Source organism: Panthera leo, chromosome D4 (assembly GCF_018350215.1).
Source record: "Panthera leo isolate Ple1 chromosome D4, P.leo_Ple1_pat1.1, whole genome shotgun sequence".
NCBI classification, from domain to species: domain Eukaryota; kingdom Metazoa; phylum Chordata; class Mammalia; order Carnivora; family Felidae; genus Panthera; species Panthera leo.
The window spans coordinates 83,781,202-83,798,504 of NC_056691.1; the positions used below are offsets into that span (position 1 = coordinate 83,781,202).

At 40.5% G+C, this 17,303-nt stretch overlaps 1 protein-coding gene across 2 annotated transcripts in view; it reads right to left on the reverse strand.

The window, feature by feature from the left end:
* Positions 1-17,303, reverse strand: part of SCAI (suppressor of cancer cell invasion) — a 144,681-nt gene that overhangs the window by 126,734 nt on the left and 644 nt on the right. For both annotated transcript variants that reach the window (XR_006196007.1, XM_042913622.1), the window contains exon 2: positions 17,060-17,104. Coding sequence is in view for 1 of the 2 variants with exons in the window: in XM_042913622.1 (XP_042769556.1) it covers positions 17,060-17,104 (45 nt within the window). In the remaining variant the exon portion in view is untranslated. The remainder of the gene's footprint in view (positions 1-17,059; positions 17,105-17,303) is intronic.

Consider the following 17,303-nt stretch of genomic DNA (forward strand, 5'->3'; position numbering starts at 1 on the left):
TATTTTTTTTTCTTTTATGATACAGACAGTGGTCCTGAAGGTAGAAACACATCTTGTTTGTAAGTTGAAGCAGTTTTATATATGCAGGGTCTCTTCTCTCAGCTTTGGCAAAATGGAATACCAATTCAGTCATCTTCTGTTGTCTAACTTAGTGGCTTAAAACAACAGCCTTTAATTGTCCTTGGGAATTTGCAATTGGGTAGGGCTTGGCAGGGACAGCTCTTCTCTGCCCTTAGTGGGCACCCGCAGGGGCAGTATGATGGGGATCTGGAGGATTAGGATCTGCTTTTAGAATGGCTCACTCACATGGCTGGCGAGCTAAGGCTAGATGTCAGCTGGGAGCTCAGCTGGGGCTGAGGGCCAGGAGCTTCGGTTTCTCTCACACAGGCCTCCCACTTGAGCCCTCATAGCACAGCCTGGGAACTCGGTTCCAAAAGTGAATACCCCAAGAGAGGAAGGCAGCAGCACACAGCATCTCCATGACCCAACCTATAAGTCACAGAGGTTTGCCTGAGCCATGCTCTATTGGTGGCAGTTACAAAGGCCTGCTCTGATTAAGAGATGGGGACACAGATCTCAACACTAGATGGGAGGAGCGTCAAGGTCACAATGTAAGTAGAACATGTGTAATGAACGATGCTATTGCAGATATCGTTGGAAAATACAGTCTATTACATCAATGGAAGGTTACGTGTCCGTATATATCGAAATTGATTTTTTTTTAATACTATTTTTTGGGTTCTATTAAGTAGACTTTTCCTGTAAGGGGTGAAGAGACTGAAAACTAACCTGGAGCTTCTCCTCCTCTGTGATGAAATGACTTCAGTGGCCTACAAGTAATTATCTTCAGGGCCAAACAATAGAGAAGAAAAAATGGTTAGGTACTAGTTAGCAACTACTAGAAAACTGAGCTTTTATTCATTTACCCTTCAATGAAGGTTTGGCAAACATCTTGCTTTTAATAAAACTCTAAATTCTCAAATGCATAAATTTTTATTCATTCATTTCATTGCCTATTGTTACTGGCAGTAGAAACCCCTGAAAATGAAAAAGCCATCGGGGCGCCTGGGTGGCTCAGTCGGTTAAGCGTCCAACTTCAGCTCAAGTCATGATCTCATGGTTCATGGGTTTGAGCCCCACGTTGAGCTCTGTGCTGACAGCTCAGAGCCTGGGGCCTGCTTCATATTCTGTGTCTCCCTCTCTCTCTGCCCCTCCACTGCTCACACTCTGTCTCCCTCTCAAAAATAAACATTAAAAAGAATTTTTTTTAATGAAAAAGCATCAAATAGTTTCAGAGTTAACAAAGTAAGGGAAAAAGCTGAGGCACCTGCATTCTCTTTCAAAGAAGGGTTTATGGGCAGAGAGAACAAGAGATTACCAAATGAATGTTGGGGGAAAAAGATGAATCAAACCCCTAGGGCACGTGGGAAAAAAAAGAAAAAGGAGTGACTAAGAAACCAGCCAAAGCCCTGGGGATTTCACCAGCATGTTCTGTGATGCTCTTTACACACGCCCTTACAGACTCCATCCTTAAGCTACGGTTCCTTTCCCACCTATCAGAGCTAGAAATAGATCCAAAAATATCTAAATCCAGTAGTTTCCAATGTTTTCAAGTATAAGACCCTCTTTTTAAGAGTAAAAATTCTGTGGCCACCTATATGACAATTGCTGTGGTTTTATTATCTGATTATTAAGAAAAATCAATAATGATAGAAGTACTTTGAATTCACTATAACCTCTACTAGATGCCATTGGTATTTTGTACAAGGGCGTACAAAATATGCAATAGCAGGTACATGAGATATTTAATTTAGATAAAATTCTTAGGAAATACCAAATACATATCAATTACTAGTAAACATGTAAGTAAGCCACATCTGAAAAGACCAAGACTGAGGAATTTTAAAGGACTTCCTTTTCTGTTATGTTACGTAGGATTTCTCCTACTGTGCCTACGGCTGGATTCAATAACTAATTTTTCCAGTACCCATTCTATAATTCTCTTATAAATTATGAAGAGCATTCCCCTTCTTTTCAGCTTGTATCTTAATAACTTAAAACTGGTTTAAGACAATACAGATGCATATTCCTATTTTATAAAAAAGTAAGAATCCTCTTACTCATTGATGACAATTTCTCATCACCAGCCAGGAGTCACCACAATAGATAAATGACTTGCTTATCTATTGTTGGAAAGACAGGCTAATGGCAACTGTTCTAAATCTAAAATCTTTATTTTCAGCAGCTGTTCTCTAAAAACATATAGATAATGCTAGAGTTTGGAAATTATCACAATAATTTAAACATTCTGGGGCACCTGGCTGGCTCAGTCAGAAGAGCATATGACTCTTGTTCTCAGGGTCATGAGTTCAAGCCCTACACTGGGCATAGAGATTACTTTATAAATAAATAAATAAATAAACAAACAAACAAACAAACAAATAAAACTTTAAAAGTTCTGATTGCCACTTTGCACACTTTTGGGAAACCATGTGGGAACACTCTCATCATGGGTTCCTTCATCCAGGAAGAACTTCTAGAATACTGCCAAACAGGTACATATGCTTCTGAGGCCCACAGAATATATGGAGAGAGCCTGGAAAAAGAAACCCAACTGCAAAATAAGAATATAAAGAAATGATGTGCAGGGGCACCTGGGTGGCTCAGTTGGTTAAATGTCCAACTTCAGCTCAGGTCATGATCTCACAGTTCGTGGGTTTGAGCCCCACATTGGGCTCTGTGCTGACAGCTCAGAGCCTGGAGCCTGCTTCAGATTCTGTGTCTCCCTTTCTGTCTCTCCCCCACTCACACTCGGTCTCTCTCTTTCAAAAATAAACATTAAAAAAAAATACTAAAAAAGAAAAAAAAAAAAAAAAAGAATGATGCCTAGCCTTAGTGTGAAATGTTTCCAAAACAACTGCCAAGTTTACAAAAACACAAGCATTTCTTTTGCTGAGCTTGTGGTGAAGATGGCCATTTACAGCAGACTGCATCCACGAAGAGAACCCACAGCTCATTGTGCAGAAGCTATGACAAGTTTAGGAGCACTCTGGCAAACCAGGGATGAGACAAAAGAAGGCCATAAAAAAAGACAAGGCTTGGGGCGCCTGGGTGGCTCAGTTGGTTAAGAGTTTGACTCTTGATCTCAGCTCAGGTCTTGATCTCAGGTGAGTTCAAGCCCCTCATTGGGATCTATGCTGGGTGTGAAGCCTACTTTAAAAAAATAATAAAAATTTAAAAAATTAAAAAGACAAGGCTTATATACTAGAGTTATCCTGAGAAGCAGAACCAACAGGATGTGTAATTGTGTGTCTACATAGAGAGACTGGATAATAACTGGATTATGAAATTATGGAGGCCAAAAAGTCCCGAGATCCGCAGTCAACAAGCTGAGACCCAGGAGAGCCAACAGTGTAGTACTGGTTGGAGTCTGAAAGCCTGAGAACCAGGAAAGTTTATGGTATAAGTTCCAGTCTGAGAGCCAGCAGGCTCGGGACCCAAGAAGAGCAAGGTTTCAGCTTGAGTCCAAAGGCAAGAGAAGACTGATATCCCAACTCAAGCAGTCTGGCAGGACTGGATAAGTTCCCCCTTATCCAGCCTTTTTGTTCTTCTCAGGTCTTCAACTGATTGAATGAGGCCAACCCATCTCGGGGAGGGCAAGCTACCTTACTCAGTCCACAAATTCAAACGTTACTCTCATCCAAAAACATCCTGACACACAGCCAAAATAATATTTGACCAAATGTCTAGGCACCCCGTGACCGAGTCAAGTTGATACATAAAATTAACCATCAGTAGCTTACCTAAGTGTGATCTGTCCACTCTTCCCAGACAGCCAAGAAGGGGTAGGAAAAAAGTTCAAAACCTGGTGACAGATACCAGGCAGAGGAAAAGTGAATTTCACTGGGCTACGACCTTCTGGCTCTTATCTTAATAAGAGTGAACATGAGCATGGGACTACCTCCCAATCTGTGGGACAAAAGACCAGGGACTCTGAAGAGAAAAGCAAATGGGTAGAGATTCAGCTATTACAACAGGCACACATCACTGCCTGAAAGTAAACTGTCCTGCAATGCCTTTAATCAAAAGACAGCTGCTTCCAAAACACACATACAGACACACAGGCACACAGTGCCCATCAGAGACCTATCCAGAAGGAGAGAAAACTTAGCCAGAGATTCATCCCTTGGGTACAATAGAGCCAGTGTGGAAAGAAAAGAGACTACCTCCCTCCCCCGCCAAAAAAAATCACAGGCTCATATAACTCAGCCCTTGTAAAGCCAGGATAGTAAGTCAAGCTTTTGGCCAGGGCGGTAGTCATCTCAAGGCTCAACTAATTCAGGATCCCTTTCCAAGCTCACTCATGTGGTTGGTGGCTGGCAGTCTCTCTTCCTTACCATGTGGCCCTCGCCATTGACTGCCTGTCCCCATAACGTGGCAAGTGACTCTTGTCTGTCCAGGGCCGTCTCACATCATGGCAGCCAGCCTCCTTCAGAGGGAGTGATGAGAGACAGAAGCAAAGAAACAAACCAAAGTCTCCTGACGACCTGATTTGGGAAGTGAGGTCTCATCACTTCCATGGCACAAAGTCCAGCCCACACTCAAGGAGAGGAGAATTAAGCTCCATCTTTTAAAGAAAGGAGAATCAAAGAATTTGTGGACAGTCTTTAAAACCACTACAGAGACTAAAAGAATTGTTGAACGTAAAAAAAAGGAGCTGGATAGTTATTAAGACATCAATGGACGTTTTGTTTTCACTGTATTCCCCAGACCCCAAGAAGACGGTCCTTGCCTCAAGGGAGGTTCGTTTTTGTTTTCTGAAAATGTGAGCTCCTTGAGGAGATGATGCTGAGGGGAGGGGGGGAACTACAATACCTTTGAGGGCACGAAGGTAGAAACGAGAAGAAAAAAGGAATGAACTGTTTGGTAAGGGGAAGGAATTCTTTGGGACCCACAAAAAGAAGAGGCCTGCAAGCCCACTTCCTGCCAGGGCTCTAGATAAATGACAGGTCCTCAGAGGGAGGTGGGTGTGTGCTGTACCCAGGAAAGCTGACACTTCTACACCAGAATCCCCACACCTAGTAAAAATCCGTGTGCCTAAAGTTGGCCCTAACTGTTAGAGCCACCGAACTTCAAGGAACCATATCCTCTTACACAACATGCTTACCAGTCACAGCCATTATGGACTGAAAACGAACCTTTCACCCTTTGCCTGGTTCCTCAGATTCCTGTACCACCCTAAGGAGGGATGGATACCCATTCTTAATCACTGAGATTGAATTTTTCTCATCAGTTTGGTGCATTAGGGGTGGGGGGAGCACATGTCCCAAGGTTGGATTTAATTTCATTTGAAGGAATTAAAATATTGTAACATTTCTTGGTTACCTGATTTTGTTAAATGTAATTTGTATCTACTACATGGTCAACTAACTTACTAACTTATGGGTATCTTTTTAACTTATCCACCTTGGTAGTTTTAAAAAAAGTTACAAGGGGCGCCTGGGTGGTTCAGTCACTTAAGCATCCGACTTTGGTTCAGGTCATGATCTCACGGTTCTGAGTTCAAGCCCCACGTCGGGCTCTGTACTGACAGCTCAGAGCCTGGTGCCTGCTTCAGATTCTTTGTCTCCCTCTCTCTCTGCTCCTCCCCTGGTTCACACTCTGTCTCTGTCTCTGTCTCTCTCTCTAAAAATAAATAAACGTTAAAAAAAATAAAGAAAGTTCTGAACAGGTTGCTCCATTAAGATTTTTCCATTAGTAATATATATTTTTAAATTTTTTTATATGTTTATTTTTGACAGAGAGAGAGAGAGAGAGAGAGAGACAGAGCATGAGTGGGGGAGGGGCAGAAAGCAAGGGAGACACAGAACCCGAAGCAGGCCCCAGGTTCCGAGCTGTCAGCACAGAGTCCAACACGGGGCTTGAATTCACAGACTGCGAGATCATGACCTGAGCTGAAGTCGGACACTCAACCGACTGAGCCACCCAGGTGCCCCTCCATTAGTAATCTATTACCCACAATTTTTTCTAGGCTATTCTCTCCTATAGAAAGTATATAGTAGCTTTGGGGAGTCTGGGTGGCTCAGTCGGTTGAGCATCCAACATCGGCTCAGGTCATGATCTTGCGGCTCGTGGGTTCAAGCCCTGCATCGGGCTTTGTGCTGACAGCTCAGAGCCTGGAGCCTGCTTCAGATTCTGTGTCTCCCTCTCTCTCTGCCCCTCCCCTGCTCACAGTCTGTCTCTGTCTCTCAATAATAAATAAATGTTAAAAAAAAAATTTTTTTTAATTCAGATTGTGGGAAACTCTTAATAATGAACATGGTTCCTTCAACAAATAAACAGCATGGGGGAAAACAGAGTGGGAAAACTACAGATTTAAAAAACTGTGAAGGGCGCCTGGATGGCTCAGTGGGGTGAGCATCCGACTCTTGATTTCACCTCAAGTCATGATCCCGGGGTGATGGGATCAAGCCCCACATCAGGCTCCATGCTCAGCCTGAAGACTCTCTATCCCTCTCCTGCTCACTCTCTCCTTCTCTCTCTCTCTCAAATAAAAAAATAAAATAAAATAAAATTTAAGTAAATAAATGTGAGAGCTAATCAAAAGATTGCAAGTTACAAACCTGATCTGAATCTTTGAACAAACACATATTTTAAAAAATGATTAGCCAAATGTAGAAATCTGAACACTGATAAGATATTTGATAACACTAAGGGAATATTTTTAAGTTATTGTCAATAGTATTGTGGTAATGTGTTTTAAAAGAGTCCTTGATCTTTCAACAACACATACTAACACATTTACAGATGAAAACTATGTATGGCATATGCTTCAGGTAGAGTAGGAAGGTATACAGATGAAACGGGATTTAGCTTATAATCATTGAAGCTGGGTGAACAATTTAAGTTCACTGTAGCGTTCCGATATTGTCTGTATCTGAAATTTTCCATATTAAAAATACATATACATACACATATAAAGTAGAAGTGGAGCCTTACAGGCTAGGCTGTTTAACTTTCTTCTGCCTACTTCTGACATCCTGCCTTCCGAGGAGTCCTCGAATTAGTCCCAATGAACCTTTGGGCTCATTTTTTTAACACGCTTAAAAATCACTGCTTGGGGCGCCTGGGTGGCTCAGTCGGTTGAGCATCTGACTTCAGCTCAGGTCATGGTCTCGCAGTTCGTGAGTTCGAGCCCCGCATCGGGCTCTGTGCTAACAAACAGCTCAGAGCCTGGAGCCTGTTTCGGATTCTGTGTCTCCCTCTCTCTCTCTCTCTCCCCCTCCCCTGCTCATGCTCTGTCTCTCTCTGTCTCTCAAAAATAAATAAATGTTTAAAAACTAATAATAAATAAATAAATAAATAAATAATCACTGCTTTAGCCTGTCTAGGTTTTACTCGAGTACAGTATTACCATGAAAATGCTGACCACTTTGACTGTACCACCTTGGGCTCCTGCAGAATCTGTTTTTACAGAACCGAATTTTGTTGTTATGTCCTTAGGTTTTCACTGACACAGGCTGGAAGAAACAGCTTTACCAACACCACTGCATTTCTGTAGGGACGTTGCTAAGGCAAACACTATCACACAGAAACACTCTAAGTAGAGGACATTCCTGTGTTTCAGTGTAAATTGGAAAGTGTTCATCTCGTTTTCAACATAACTCCCTCCAGAATCTCAGTTTCTCACCAGAGTACAGAGATCTGTCTCCCAGAGATAAACACTATTTGTTTGAGGACTACATACAGAAAGACTGCAAAGGACAGACAATACTGCAAAGATAGAACATCCAAAAGACAGAAAGCAGTCTGGTCTACTTCCACAGCCTGTTTTTAGGACACTCTACTCTTCACATTTCACTCGAAGTGGTCCCCCTCTGTTATTCCATTCCATGACCGGGATAACTAAGTATTTACTGATGACTTCCAAGTCTATACCTAAAGCCCTACTCTCTCCCTTCTCAGCTCCAGACCCATGTTTTCACCTGCCTGATGAGAGACAGTGTTCACTGAAGCACTTTACACTGTATACGGTCAAAATAAACTCATAATCTTACCCTTCCAAACTTGCTCCTGTCTCTGTTGTCTCAATTAAAAATGTTCCCATCCAACCTATTATTCAAGCTAAAAGCTCAAGATACTGTGAAGAAAAGGAAAAGGCAAGCCATACACTGGGGAAAAACATCTGCACAACATAGATCTGATAAATACTTTATTCCCAGAATACATAAAGGAACCCTTTTAACTATATACATAGACAAACAACTGATTTTTAAAAAACGGGCAAAAGATTTGAAAAGAAAACTCACAGAAGAAGTTTTATGAATCGCAAATTAATACATGAAAAGATACTCAACAAGATTAGTCATTAGGGAAAGGCAAATTAAAAACATAATGATATATATCACCATACACCCCTAGAACAGCAAACAATGGCAATGGTTTTAAAGGTATATACATGTATACACATGATTTCAAGGGTATACACATGTGTCAAAACTTAGGGGTACCTAGATCGCTCAGTGGGTTGAGCATCCGACTTTGGCTCAGGTCATGACCTCAGTGTAGAGCCTGCTTCGGATTCTCTGTCCCCTCCCAATTGTGCGCACACACACACACTCTCTCTCTCAGGCTAAATTAAAAAAACATTTTTTAGGGGAGCCTGGGTGGCTCAGTCGGTTAAGCGTCCGACTTCGGCTCAGGTCATGATTTTGCGGGTCCGTGAGTTCAAGCCCCACGTTGGGCTCTGTGCTGACAGCTCAGAGCCTGGAGCCTGCTTCAGATTCTGTGTCCCCCTCTCTCTCCACCCCACCCCTGCTTGTGCTCTGTCTCTCTCTGTCTTTCAAAAAGGAATAAACATTAAAAAAAAATTTTTAATGCTTTTTAACTGTACACTTTAAATATGTGAGTCTTACTGTATGCCATTATACCTCGACAAAGATGTTTAAAAGAAAAAGAAAGACAATACCAAATATTGGCAAGAATATGGAGCAATATGGAATCCCAAACATTGCTGGTAGGAATGCAAAATGGTGCCGTCACTTTGGAAAACAGTATGGCAACTTCTTAAGAAGTTAAACATTCACTTACCATAAGACCCAGCAAGTATACTCATAGGCATTTACTCAAGAGAAATGAAAACATATCTGCCCAAAGTCTTAACTCAAATGTTCATTAACAGTTGTATTCATATTAGAAACCAGAAACGAGCCAAATGTCTGCCAACTGGCAAATGCGTAAATAAATTGTGGTAAAATCATACAACGGAATGTTCCTCAGCAATAAGAAGTTACCTACAGTTACAAACAAGAACATGAATGAATCTCAACAGTGTTATACCAAGTGGACACAAGACTATCTAATGAATGATTTACTTATATGAAATTTCAGAAAAGATAAAGGTATAACAATAGAGAAAAAAGATCAGTGGTTTCGGGAGGGCAGCAATGGTGATGTTCAAAATCGTGATTACACAGCTGAATACACTTGTCCAAAGTCATCAAACTGCATACTTAAAATTGGCATACTTTTTTAAAACATAAATAATACCTCAATAAAGATGTTCTTAAAAAGGCTAGAAGGAAAGGCAAAATAAAAATATTTAATGATAGTTAACAGGTATCATTTATTGAATCTTTAACATGTCAGGTAACTTATCAAGTACTTTACATTCATTACACCATTAAATCTATTTTTTAAATAGACAAAAATCTCTGCACTCACATGGTCTATATGCTATTAGAGGAGGCTAGTAACCCTACAAAGTAAGTACTGTCAATACCTGCACTTTGTAAAAGTTCAGGTTCAGAAAGATTAAATCCATAATTTGTTCTAGAGCCCAAAGCTAGTATTTGGAAGAGCTGAGATTAGACCCTAATCCAGGATTTCTCAGCTTCAACATGACTGACAATTTGGGCTGGATAATTCTTCAATGTGGGAGGCTATTCTATATATTGTAGGGTGTTCAGCAGCACTTCTGGCCTCTACCCACCAGATGCCCTTAGTTGTAACAAGCAAGAATGTCTCCAGCATTGCCAAATGGCTCCGGGAGGCAAAGTTGCCTTTGTTGGGAACCACTGCTTAATCTCTAAAAATTGACACCACAGCACAGAACTCTGAAAAGCACCTTCCTTTCCATACCTGACACTGACCTGGTTTAGGTCCTGAGTTCAGCTCACTTAAGTCCTCAGCATTAGTCCATCTATATCCAGGGTCTACTCTGTCATTTCAATAGTCACACTACCACCAAAGTAACCTCCTGAAAACCTCCAAGGCTTAGATGAAATGTCTGTGGAAAGTGCCCTGACTACCAGTATGCAGAATTACTAAAACCCTTTGTATACATACAAAGTCATTACACTTTCCCATTGTTTGGGTCTGCCTTCTCTACTATATGAGATTTACCCAGCAGGGACCAAACCTTAATCATGTCTATATCCTTGGTACCCAGGACTAGAAAGCATTTAAATGTTTTTAAAGGGGCACCTGGGTGGCCCAATTGGTTAAACATCCAACTCTTGATATCGGTTCAGGTCATGATCTCACAGTTGGGTTTGTGAGATCGAGCCCCATGTGGGGCTCTGTGCTGACAGCACAGAGTCTGCTTGGGATTCTCTCTCTCCCTCTCTCTTTGCCCCTCCCCTGCTCACATGTTTTCTCTCTAAAAATAAATATTACTTTAAAAAAAATAAAGTTTTTAGAATACAAATGTAATGCAGACAAATTACATATTCCATCAAAATGTTTACATCTCTTTGCTTTAATCACTAAAAAAAAAAAAAAAAAAAGCCCCCCAAATCACACAGTAAAGCTTTAATCAACATGAATCATATCCAAACAAATGGGTCTTATTCCTAATAGGATCTGGAAGATGCTCTAACTCATAACCCAAACATTACGAAGCAACAGGTTGAAGTTTTCACAATTTTCCAAAACCAGAGAGATCAAGTTTCCTAATCTTAAAACTCCTCTTGGTCTAGTACAGTTTATCAGGGTCCTTAAATAGTGTCACAGTATTTTGAACCACTAAAGCCTCATCCTACACGAACTCCTTCTTGCTACTAATTCATTTATTGTTTCGCTATAGTTTTATTGAGCACCCACTCAGTGCTAGGGATACAAAGATGAACTAAGATAAAGAAATAAAAGTTTTAGTGAGGAAAGAAATACACACGAAATTAGTAACAGTAGTATATGAAATGCTTATCTCATATTACCTTAATTTTTTAAAAAACATCCTTATAGTTTGGTGTACACCAGGAATGTTCTCAAAAGATGACGTGGAGGAGGAAAAAAAAAAAAGATGACGTGGAGGGATGTGGGTGGGGGATGGGTGAAACAGATGACGGGGATTAAGGAGGGTAACTTGTGGTGGTGAGCACTGGGTGATGTACAGAAGTGTCGAATCACTAAATTGTATGCCTGAAACTAATATTACACTATATGTTAACTAACTGAAATTTAAATAAAAACTTAAGGGAAAAAAAAAAAACAAACAAACCTCAGTCACTATGACTTAAGAGCAAGTATCCAAAAATAAAAATGATACTTTCGGCAACAGTTTTCCAAACATTAATAGGATATATGGTATAATAGTCAACAACTCTACACAGCAGTCCAACTCAAAGGGACGCTTAAGACCAAATTCAACAATTAATTCATCTGGAAGTGTTCATTACAAAGTCATTTCATTTGATACTGAGAATTTTTATGACCACAGTATGCAACTGATAACACCAGCTATAAAAAAAAAAAAATCTGGCTATGACCATTACATCTTTTCCCTATAATCCATCTTTAGGGCCTTAACTGGCCATTTTGTTTGCTATTTTTAGAGCAATCTCAGGACTGTTTTCTGAGGAAAATCTTGTCTTGCCCATAGGATCTCTTCATAGGTTTATGTTGGCTGTCCATTCAGGTCAAAACCCTGACTTGATCACAGGCTCTGACCATAATCAGACATGCAAAATACAAGCTCTCATGATTCTTCACTGAGAATATAAGATAAAACTCATTGTTGCCTGATGTTGATCAAAACTTAGTTGCAAGAAACAATATTCAGGCAGCCCACACTGGGGACTCCTGGTGGTAACAATTCTGGACCCTTAAATGTCAAACACCCAAAGGAAGGAAAGGTGCCTCTAGGAGGGACGTAGTGTTAAAAGAGCATCCCAAGAATTAAGAGTTAAGGAAAAATTAGTCTTTCTTATGTATGATACGTTCTCTTATACAGCTCTCAAGCTTTTTGGTCACAGAGCCCCTTAACACTCTTGAAAACTCTGTTTGTGGGTATATCTATCGATATTTATATTTCAAAATGAAAATTTTATATATAATAATACAGAAGCACACATTCCATGAGCCTTCAGAGCAAAAATGAAATCACTGCTAATTGTAGCCTAAGAAAATTAAACCATGAATGAGAGAGAATCATGATAAAGGGAAGTAATGTCTCAGTATGATTAAGAAAATAGATTTGGGGTGCCTGACTCAGAAGAGCACAGGATTCTTGATCTCAGGATCGTGAGTACGAGCCCCATGTTGGGTGTAGGGATTACTAAAAAAATAAAAGTAAAAAAAATGTTTAATTAAAAAACTAATATTCATAGAGAAGTATTTAAGGACACATTCATTCAATAATTCAACCAACTGTTTTCTAAGTGCCAGACACAAGTCTAGATGCTGGGAATAAACAGAATCCCTGGAGCTTATTCATCCCTGTTTATCTCTAAACCAAGCCAAGCAAGCCACCAGTGAGCTGTATACTTAAACACTGCTTTGGCTCTTTGGAGAATGTTCACTGGCATCATATGAACCTGGATTAAGAAGCATTACAAGAAGTTGGGCCGCCTGGGTGGCTCAGTTGGTTAAGCGTCCGACTTCGGCTCAGGTCATGATCTCACGGTTCATGGGCTCGAGCCCTACGTCGGGCTCTGTGCTGACAGCTCAGAGCCTGGAGCCTGCTTCAGATTCTGTGTCTCCCTCTCTCTCTGCCCCTCCCCCACTCATGCTCTGTCTCCCTCTGTCTCAAAAATAAATAAAACATTAAAAAAAAATTTTTAAAGCATTATAAGAAGCAATCTTTAAAAACTCACTACTATGTTTATCACAGGGATTCTGCCCCTTACAAAACCAGTGTCCCCACTATGAAGACCTCTGAGAAAAATTTCTCTCAAACTAACACTCAAAAAAAGTTGTGTTTCTCTTAAACAACATGTGTTTGGTTTTATAAACACCATGGATCTGGAAGTTGAGCTTTATTTTCTTCTTTGCTTTGCTTGAGGAAACTCAGAGCCAAATATGGAACCCACCTTTAGTGACTGTGCAGTATTTTCTAGTCTATATACCAACTTTGCCACTGGTTTAAAACAGTTTTTTGCCACTGGTTTAATTTTATTATTCTTTTCTCATTTCTTCTTTACCTTAATACCTTATTTTTGATCCTTTAGCCTGTATATATTTAGAAAAGGGGTGGGAAATAAAGGTATTTGATGGCTACTTTTTCATATAAAATTTACTGTGTATTTTCTATGTGCCAGGCGCTGTACTAAGCACTTTACAACCCCTTGAAGGTTGGACTATTTCTTTCTTAATTATTCTTTAAGTATTTTATTTATTTTTTTAATGTCTATTCATGTTTGAGAGACAGAGAAAGAACACAAGCGGGGGAGAGACAGACAGAGAGGGAGACACAGGATCCAAAGCAGACTCCAGGCTCTGAGCTGTCAGCATAGAGCCCAACACGGGCCTGAACCCACGAACCATGAGATCATGACCTGAGCCAAAGTCAGACATTTAACCGAGTGAGCCACCCAGGCGCCCCTAAAAAAAATTTTTTTTCTATGCCCAACGTGGGGCTTGAACTCACAGCCCTGAGATCAAGAGATCAAGAGTTGCATGCTCTACCGACTGAGCCAGCCAGGAGCCCCTGGTTTGAACTTTTATTATTTCCATATACAGATGAGGAAACTGGGGCTCAAGGAGGTTTATTAACTTATACATGATCTCATAACTTGTACTTGACAGAGCTAGGATTCAAATGCAGCCCAAACCATTACCCTTAGGTGTATGTACAAGCTATTATGGGAGCAAATAAGGTGAAGGAGAGGTTGGGAAAGTCTGCACACAGGATGTGACATATGAGCTAAGTCTTAGAGGGAGCCTGCCAAGGAGCAAGGAGAAAGTAATCCAGAGAGAAAGAGAAATCATGTGCAAAAACCCAAAGCAAAGAGAGTATATAAGTTCTGGGAATGGCAAACAGAACACAGAGTTACCTTCAGCAATTAATTCATAGTGCAGGATTCAGCAGAAAGTTAAGTCACTTAATAGTAGATATTTAATAGATCCATTATTGAGAATTTCCATGGCCACAGTATTCAACTGTGGCTGGGAAGACAGGGAGAAGAGAAAGGCAGTCTCTTTCTATGGGCTCAAAAGTCTGAATTATGTTCAATAAGCAATGGGGAACCACAGAAGGATTTAAACAGGGGAATTACAAGATCAACTTGTAATGAATGAATTACAGATTTAAGGTAGAGAACGCAGTCAGGAGGCCACTCCAAGAGACTGGAAGTGGGGTAATGAGAGCTAAAGTCTGTCCAAAAGAAATTTAATATAAGCCATATATATAGCTTTTAAGTTCTGAATAGCCATGTTAGAAAAAGTTAAAGAAAAAAGTGAAAATAATTTTAGTAATACTTTTATTTACCCACTAGACCTAAAATGATTTCATCATCTAATCACTACAAAAATTAGTAAATAAGAAATTTCACATTCATTTTTTCATATTCACCTGAAATCTGATGTGCATTTTTACTTCAAGCACATCTTGTTTCGGACATTAAATTTTCACCGGAAATACGGGACTTGTATATAGATTTCATAAAACTTCCAGATGAAAAAGTAGATCCCCATACCCAAATTGTTCCAAACATACCTTCCAGTGAGTCAAGTACCACTTTCTGAATTTAAATTAATTATAATTAATAAAATTTAAAATGCAGGGGCACCTGAGTGGCTCAGTCAGTTAAGCGTCTGACTTGATCTCAAGGCTTATGATCTCAAAGTCTGTGAGTTTGAGCCCTGCATCAGACTCTGTGCTGACAGCTCGGAGCCTGGAGTCTGCTTTGGATTCTGTCTCCCTCTCTCTCTGCCCCTCCCCCAATCTTTCTCTCTCTCTCAAACATAAATAAACATTAAAAATGATAATAATAAAATTTAAAATTCAGTTCCTCAGTAATGTGAGCCACATTTCAAGTGTTTTATGGCCGCACATAGCTACCATATTGAACAGCACAGGCCTAGAGTGACAAAGGAACTTTAACTGACAGCATTTCCACCGTTACTTCATTATCTACTTACTGTTGAGGTTTTCTGTGTACTAACATCAGTAACTTACCAAGTATTAACTACGACAGGCGTCCTACTGGTCCCATCCTCACTACTGTAGCTTATTTTCTCTCTAGGCCTGTATCTGTGAAAAAGAACCCTTCTAATGACCACACAGAACTGCTACATAGTATCTGACATGTGGAATGCACACAAAAAAGTTTGTGGGATGGATGCATGCTCTTCTTCATTAGTCAAGGAATAATTCAGTTGTTTGTGGACTCCTTAAGCCCCCTGTTTCTAGTTCCCTATGGTTTGATTGTTTATTAGACTCTACATACTATGTACAATGATAAAAGAAAGAAGCAGTAAGAAAATCTATTTTCAATTGTATGTTTATTAGAGGCAGTATAGTATAATGGGTAAGAGCTTAAGCTCTGGAGCCAGATCGCCTGGATTCAGATCTGGTTTCTATCATTTATTAGATGAGTGAGTGATCTTGGCCTCTCTGTGCCTCAGTTCCCTCTTCTGCAAAACAGTGATAACTTATGATACATACTTCCTTGGGGTGTTTCAAGATTACAGAAGATATGGGGCTCCTGGGTGGCTCAGTTGGTTAACCATCTGACTTCGGCTCAGGTCATGATCTTGTAGTTCATGAGTTTGGGTCCCACATCGAGATCTCTGCTGTCAGCGCTGAACCTGCTTCAGATCCTTTGTCTCTGTCTCCCTCTCTTTCTGCCCCTCCCCCACTCATGCTCTTCCTCTCAAAAATAAACATTAAAAAAAAAGATTACAGAAGATAATACATATAAAGCACTTGCGCATAATACTCAGCACACAGTAGATGCTCAATAACTTTTTAAATATATTTTATTTATTTTTTATAAGTAAGCTCTACGCTTAAGGTGGGGCCTGAACTCAGGACTCCAAGATCAAGAGTAGCACACTCTACAGACTGAGTCAGCCAGGCGCCCCAAACATTAGCATTTTTTTTTTAATTTTTTTTTTAACGTTTTATTTATTTTTGAGACAGGGAGAGACAGAGCATGAACAGGGGAGGGTCAGAGAGAGGGAGACACAGAATCTGAAACAGGCTTCAGGCTCTGAGCTGTCAGCACAGAGCCGGACACGGGGCTTGAACTCATAGACCGTGAGATCATGACCTGAGCCGAAGTCGGCTGCTTAACCTACTAAGCCACCCAGGCGCCCCAACATTAGCATTTTAAACAGAGGTGGTGGAGAGGTTGAAATTACAGCTAAAGAAAAAAACTAAGGGAGTGCCTGGGGGGCTCAGTCAGTTAAGCAAGGGACTCCTGATTTCAGCTCAGCTCATGGGTTTGTGAGATTGAGCCCCATATGGGGCTCTGTGCTGACAGTGCAGAGCCTGCTTGGGATCCTCTCTCTCCCTCTCTCTCTGCCCCTCACCTGTTCACGTGTGTGCTCTCTTCTCTCTCAAAATAAATAAACTTAAAAAAATAAAGTAAAAACTAAGATTTCTCAATTACCCATGTCTCTTTCCCATATAATCTTACATACATACACACAAATGGTACAGGGTAGTACTTTGAACTCCTCAAAAAGAAAGACCTTGGATGCAGTTATATTCGTTAAGGAAAGGAGCTAAATAAAAAACTTCATCTACCGACCGTGTGTAACTATGCAGTATGGCACAGGTGAAGCCAAGCAAATGGAAAAACACGAAGCAAAATAGGAAGGCATTTTGCCTTACCTGCTTTTCCGTTTTCGAGGTGGTTTCTCCACCGTGCCAGTCAGTCTACAGACCAAACAAATAAGATGGTAACTAAAAGTAATATACAAGAACACATCTCCTGGCCCTACTGTGCCAGTCAAGAACTGAACGTACCACCACCCTCTAGGACCATAGGCTCGCTAGGCTCATACCTGACCTTACAAATGCCTTATGCTCTCTGTTTCCCCTATTTACCAAGACCAAGCAATCCTGGGACTCACAG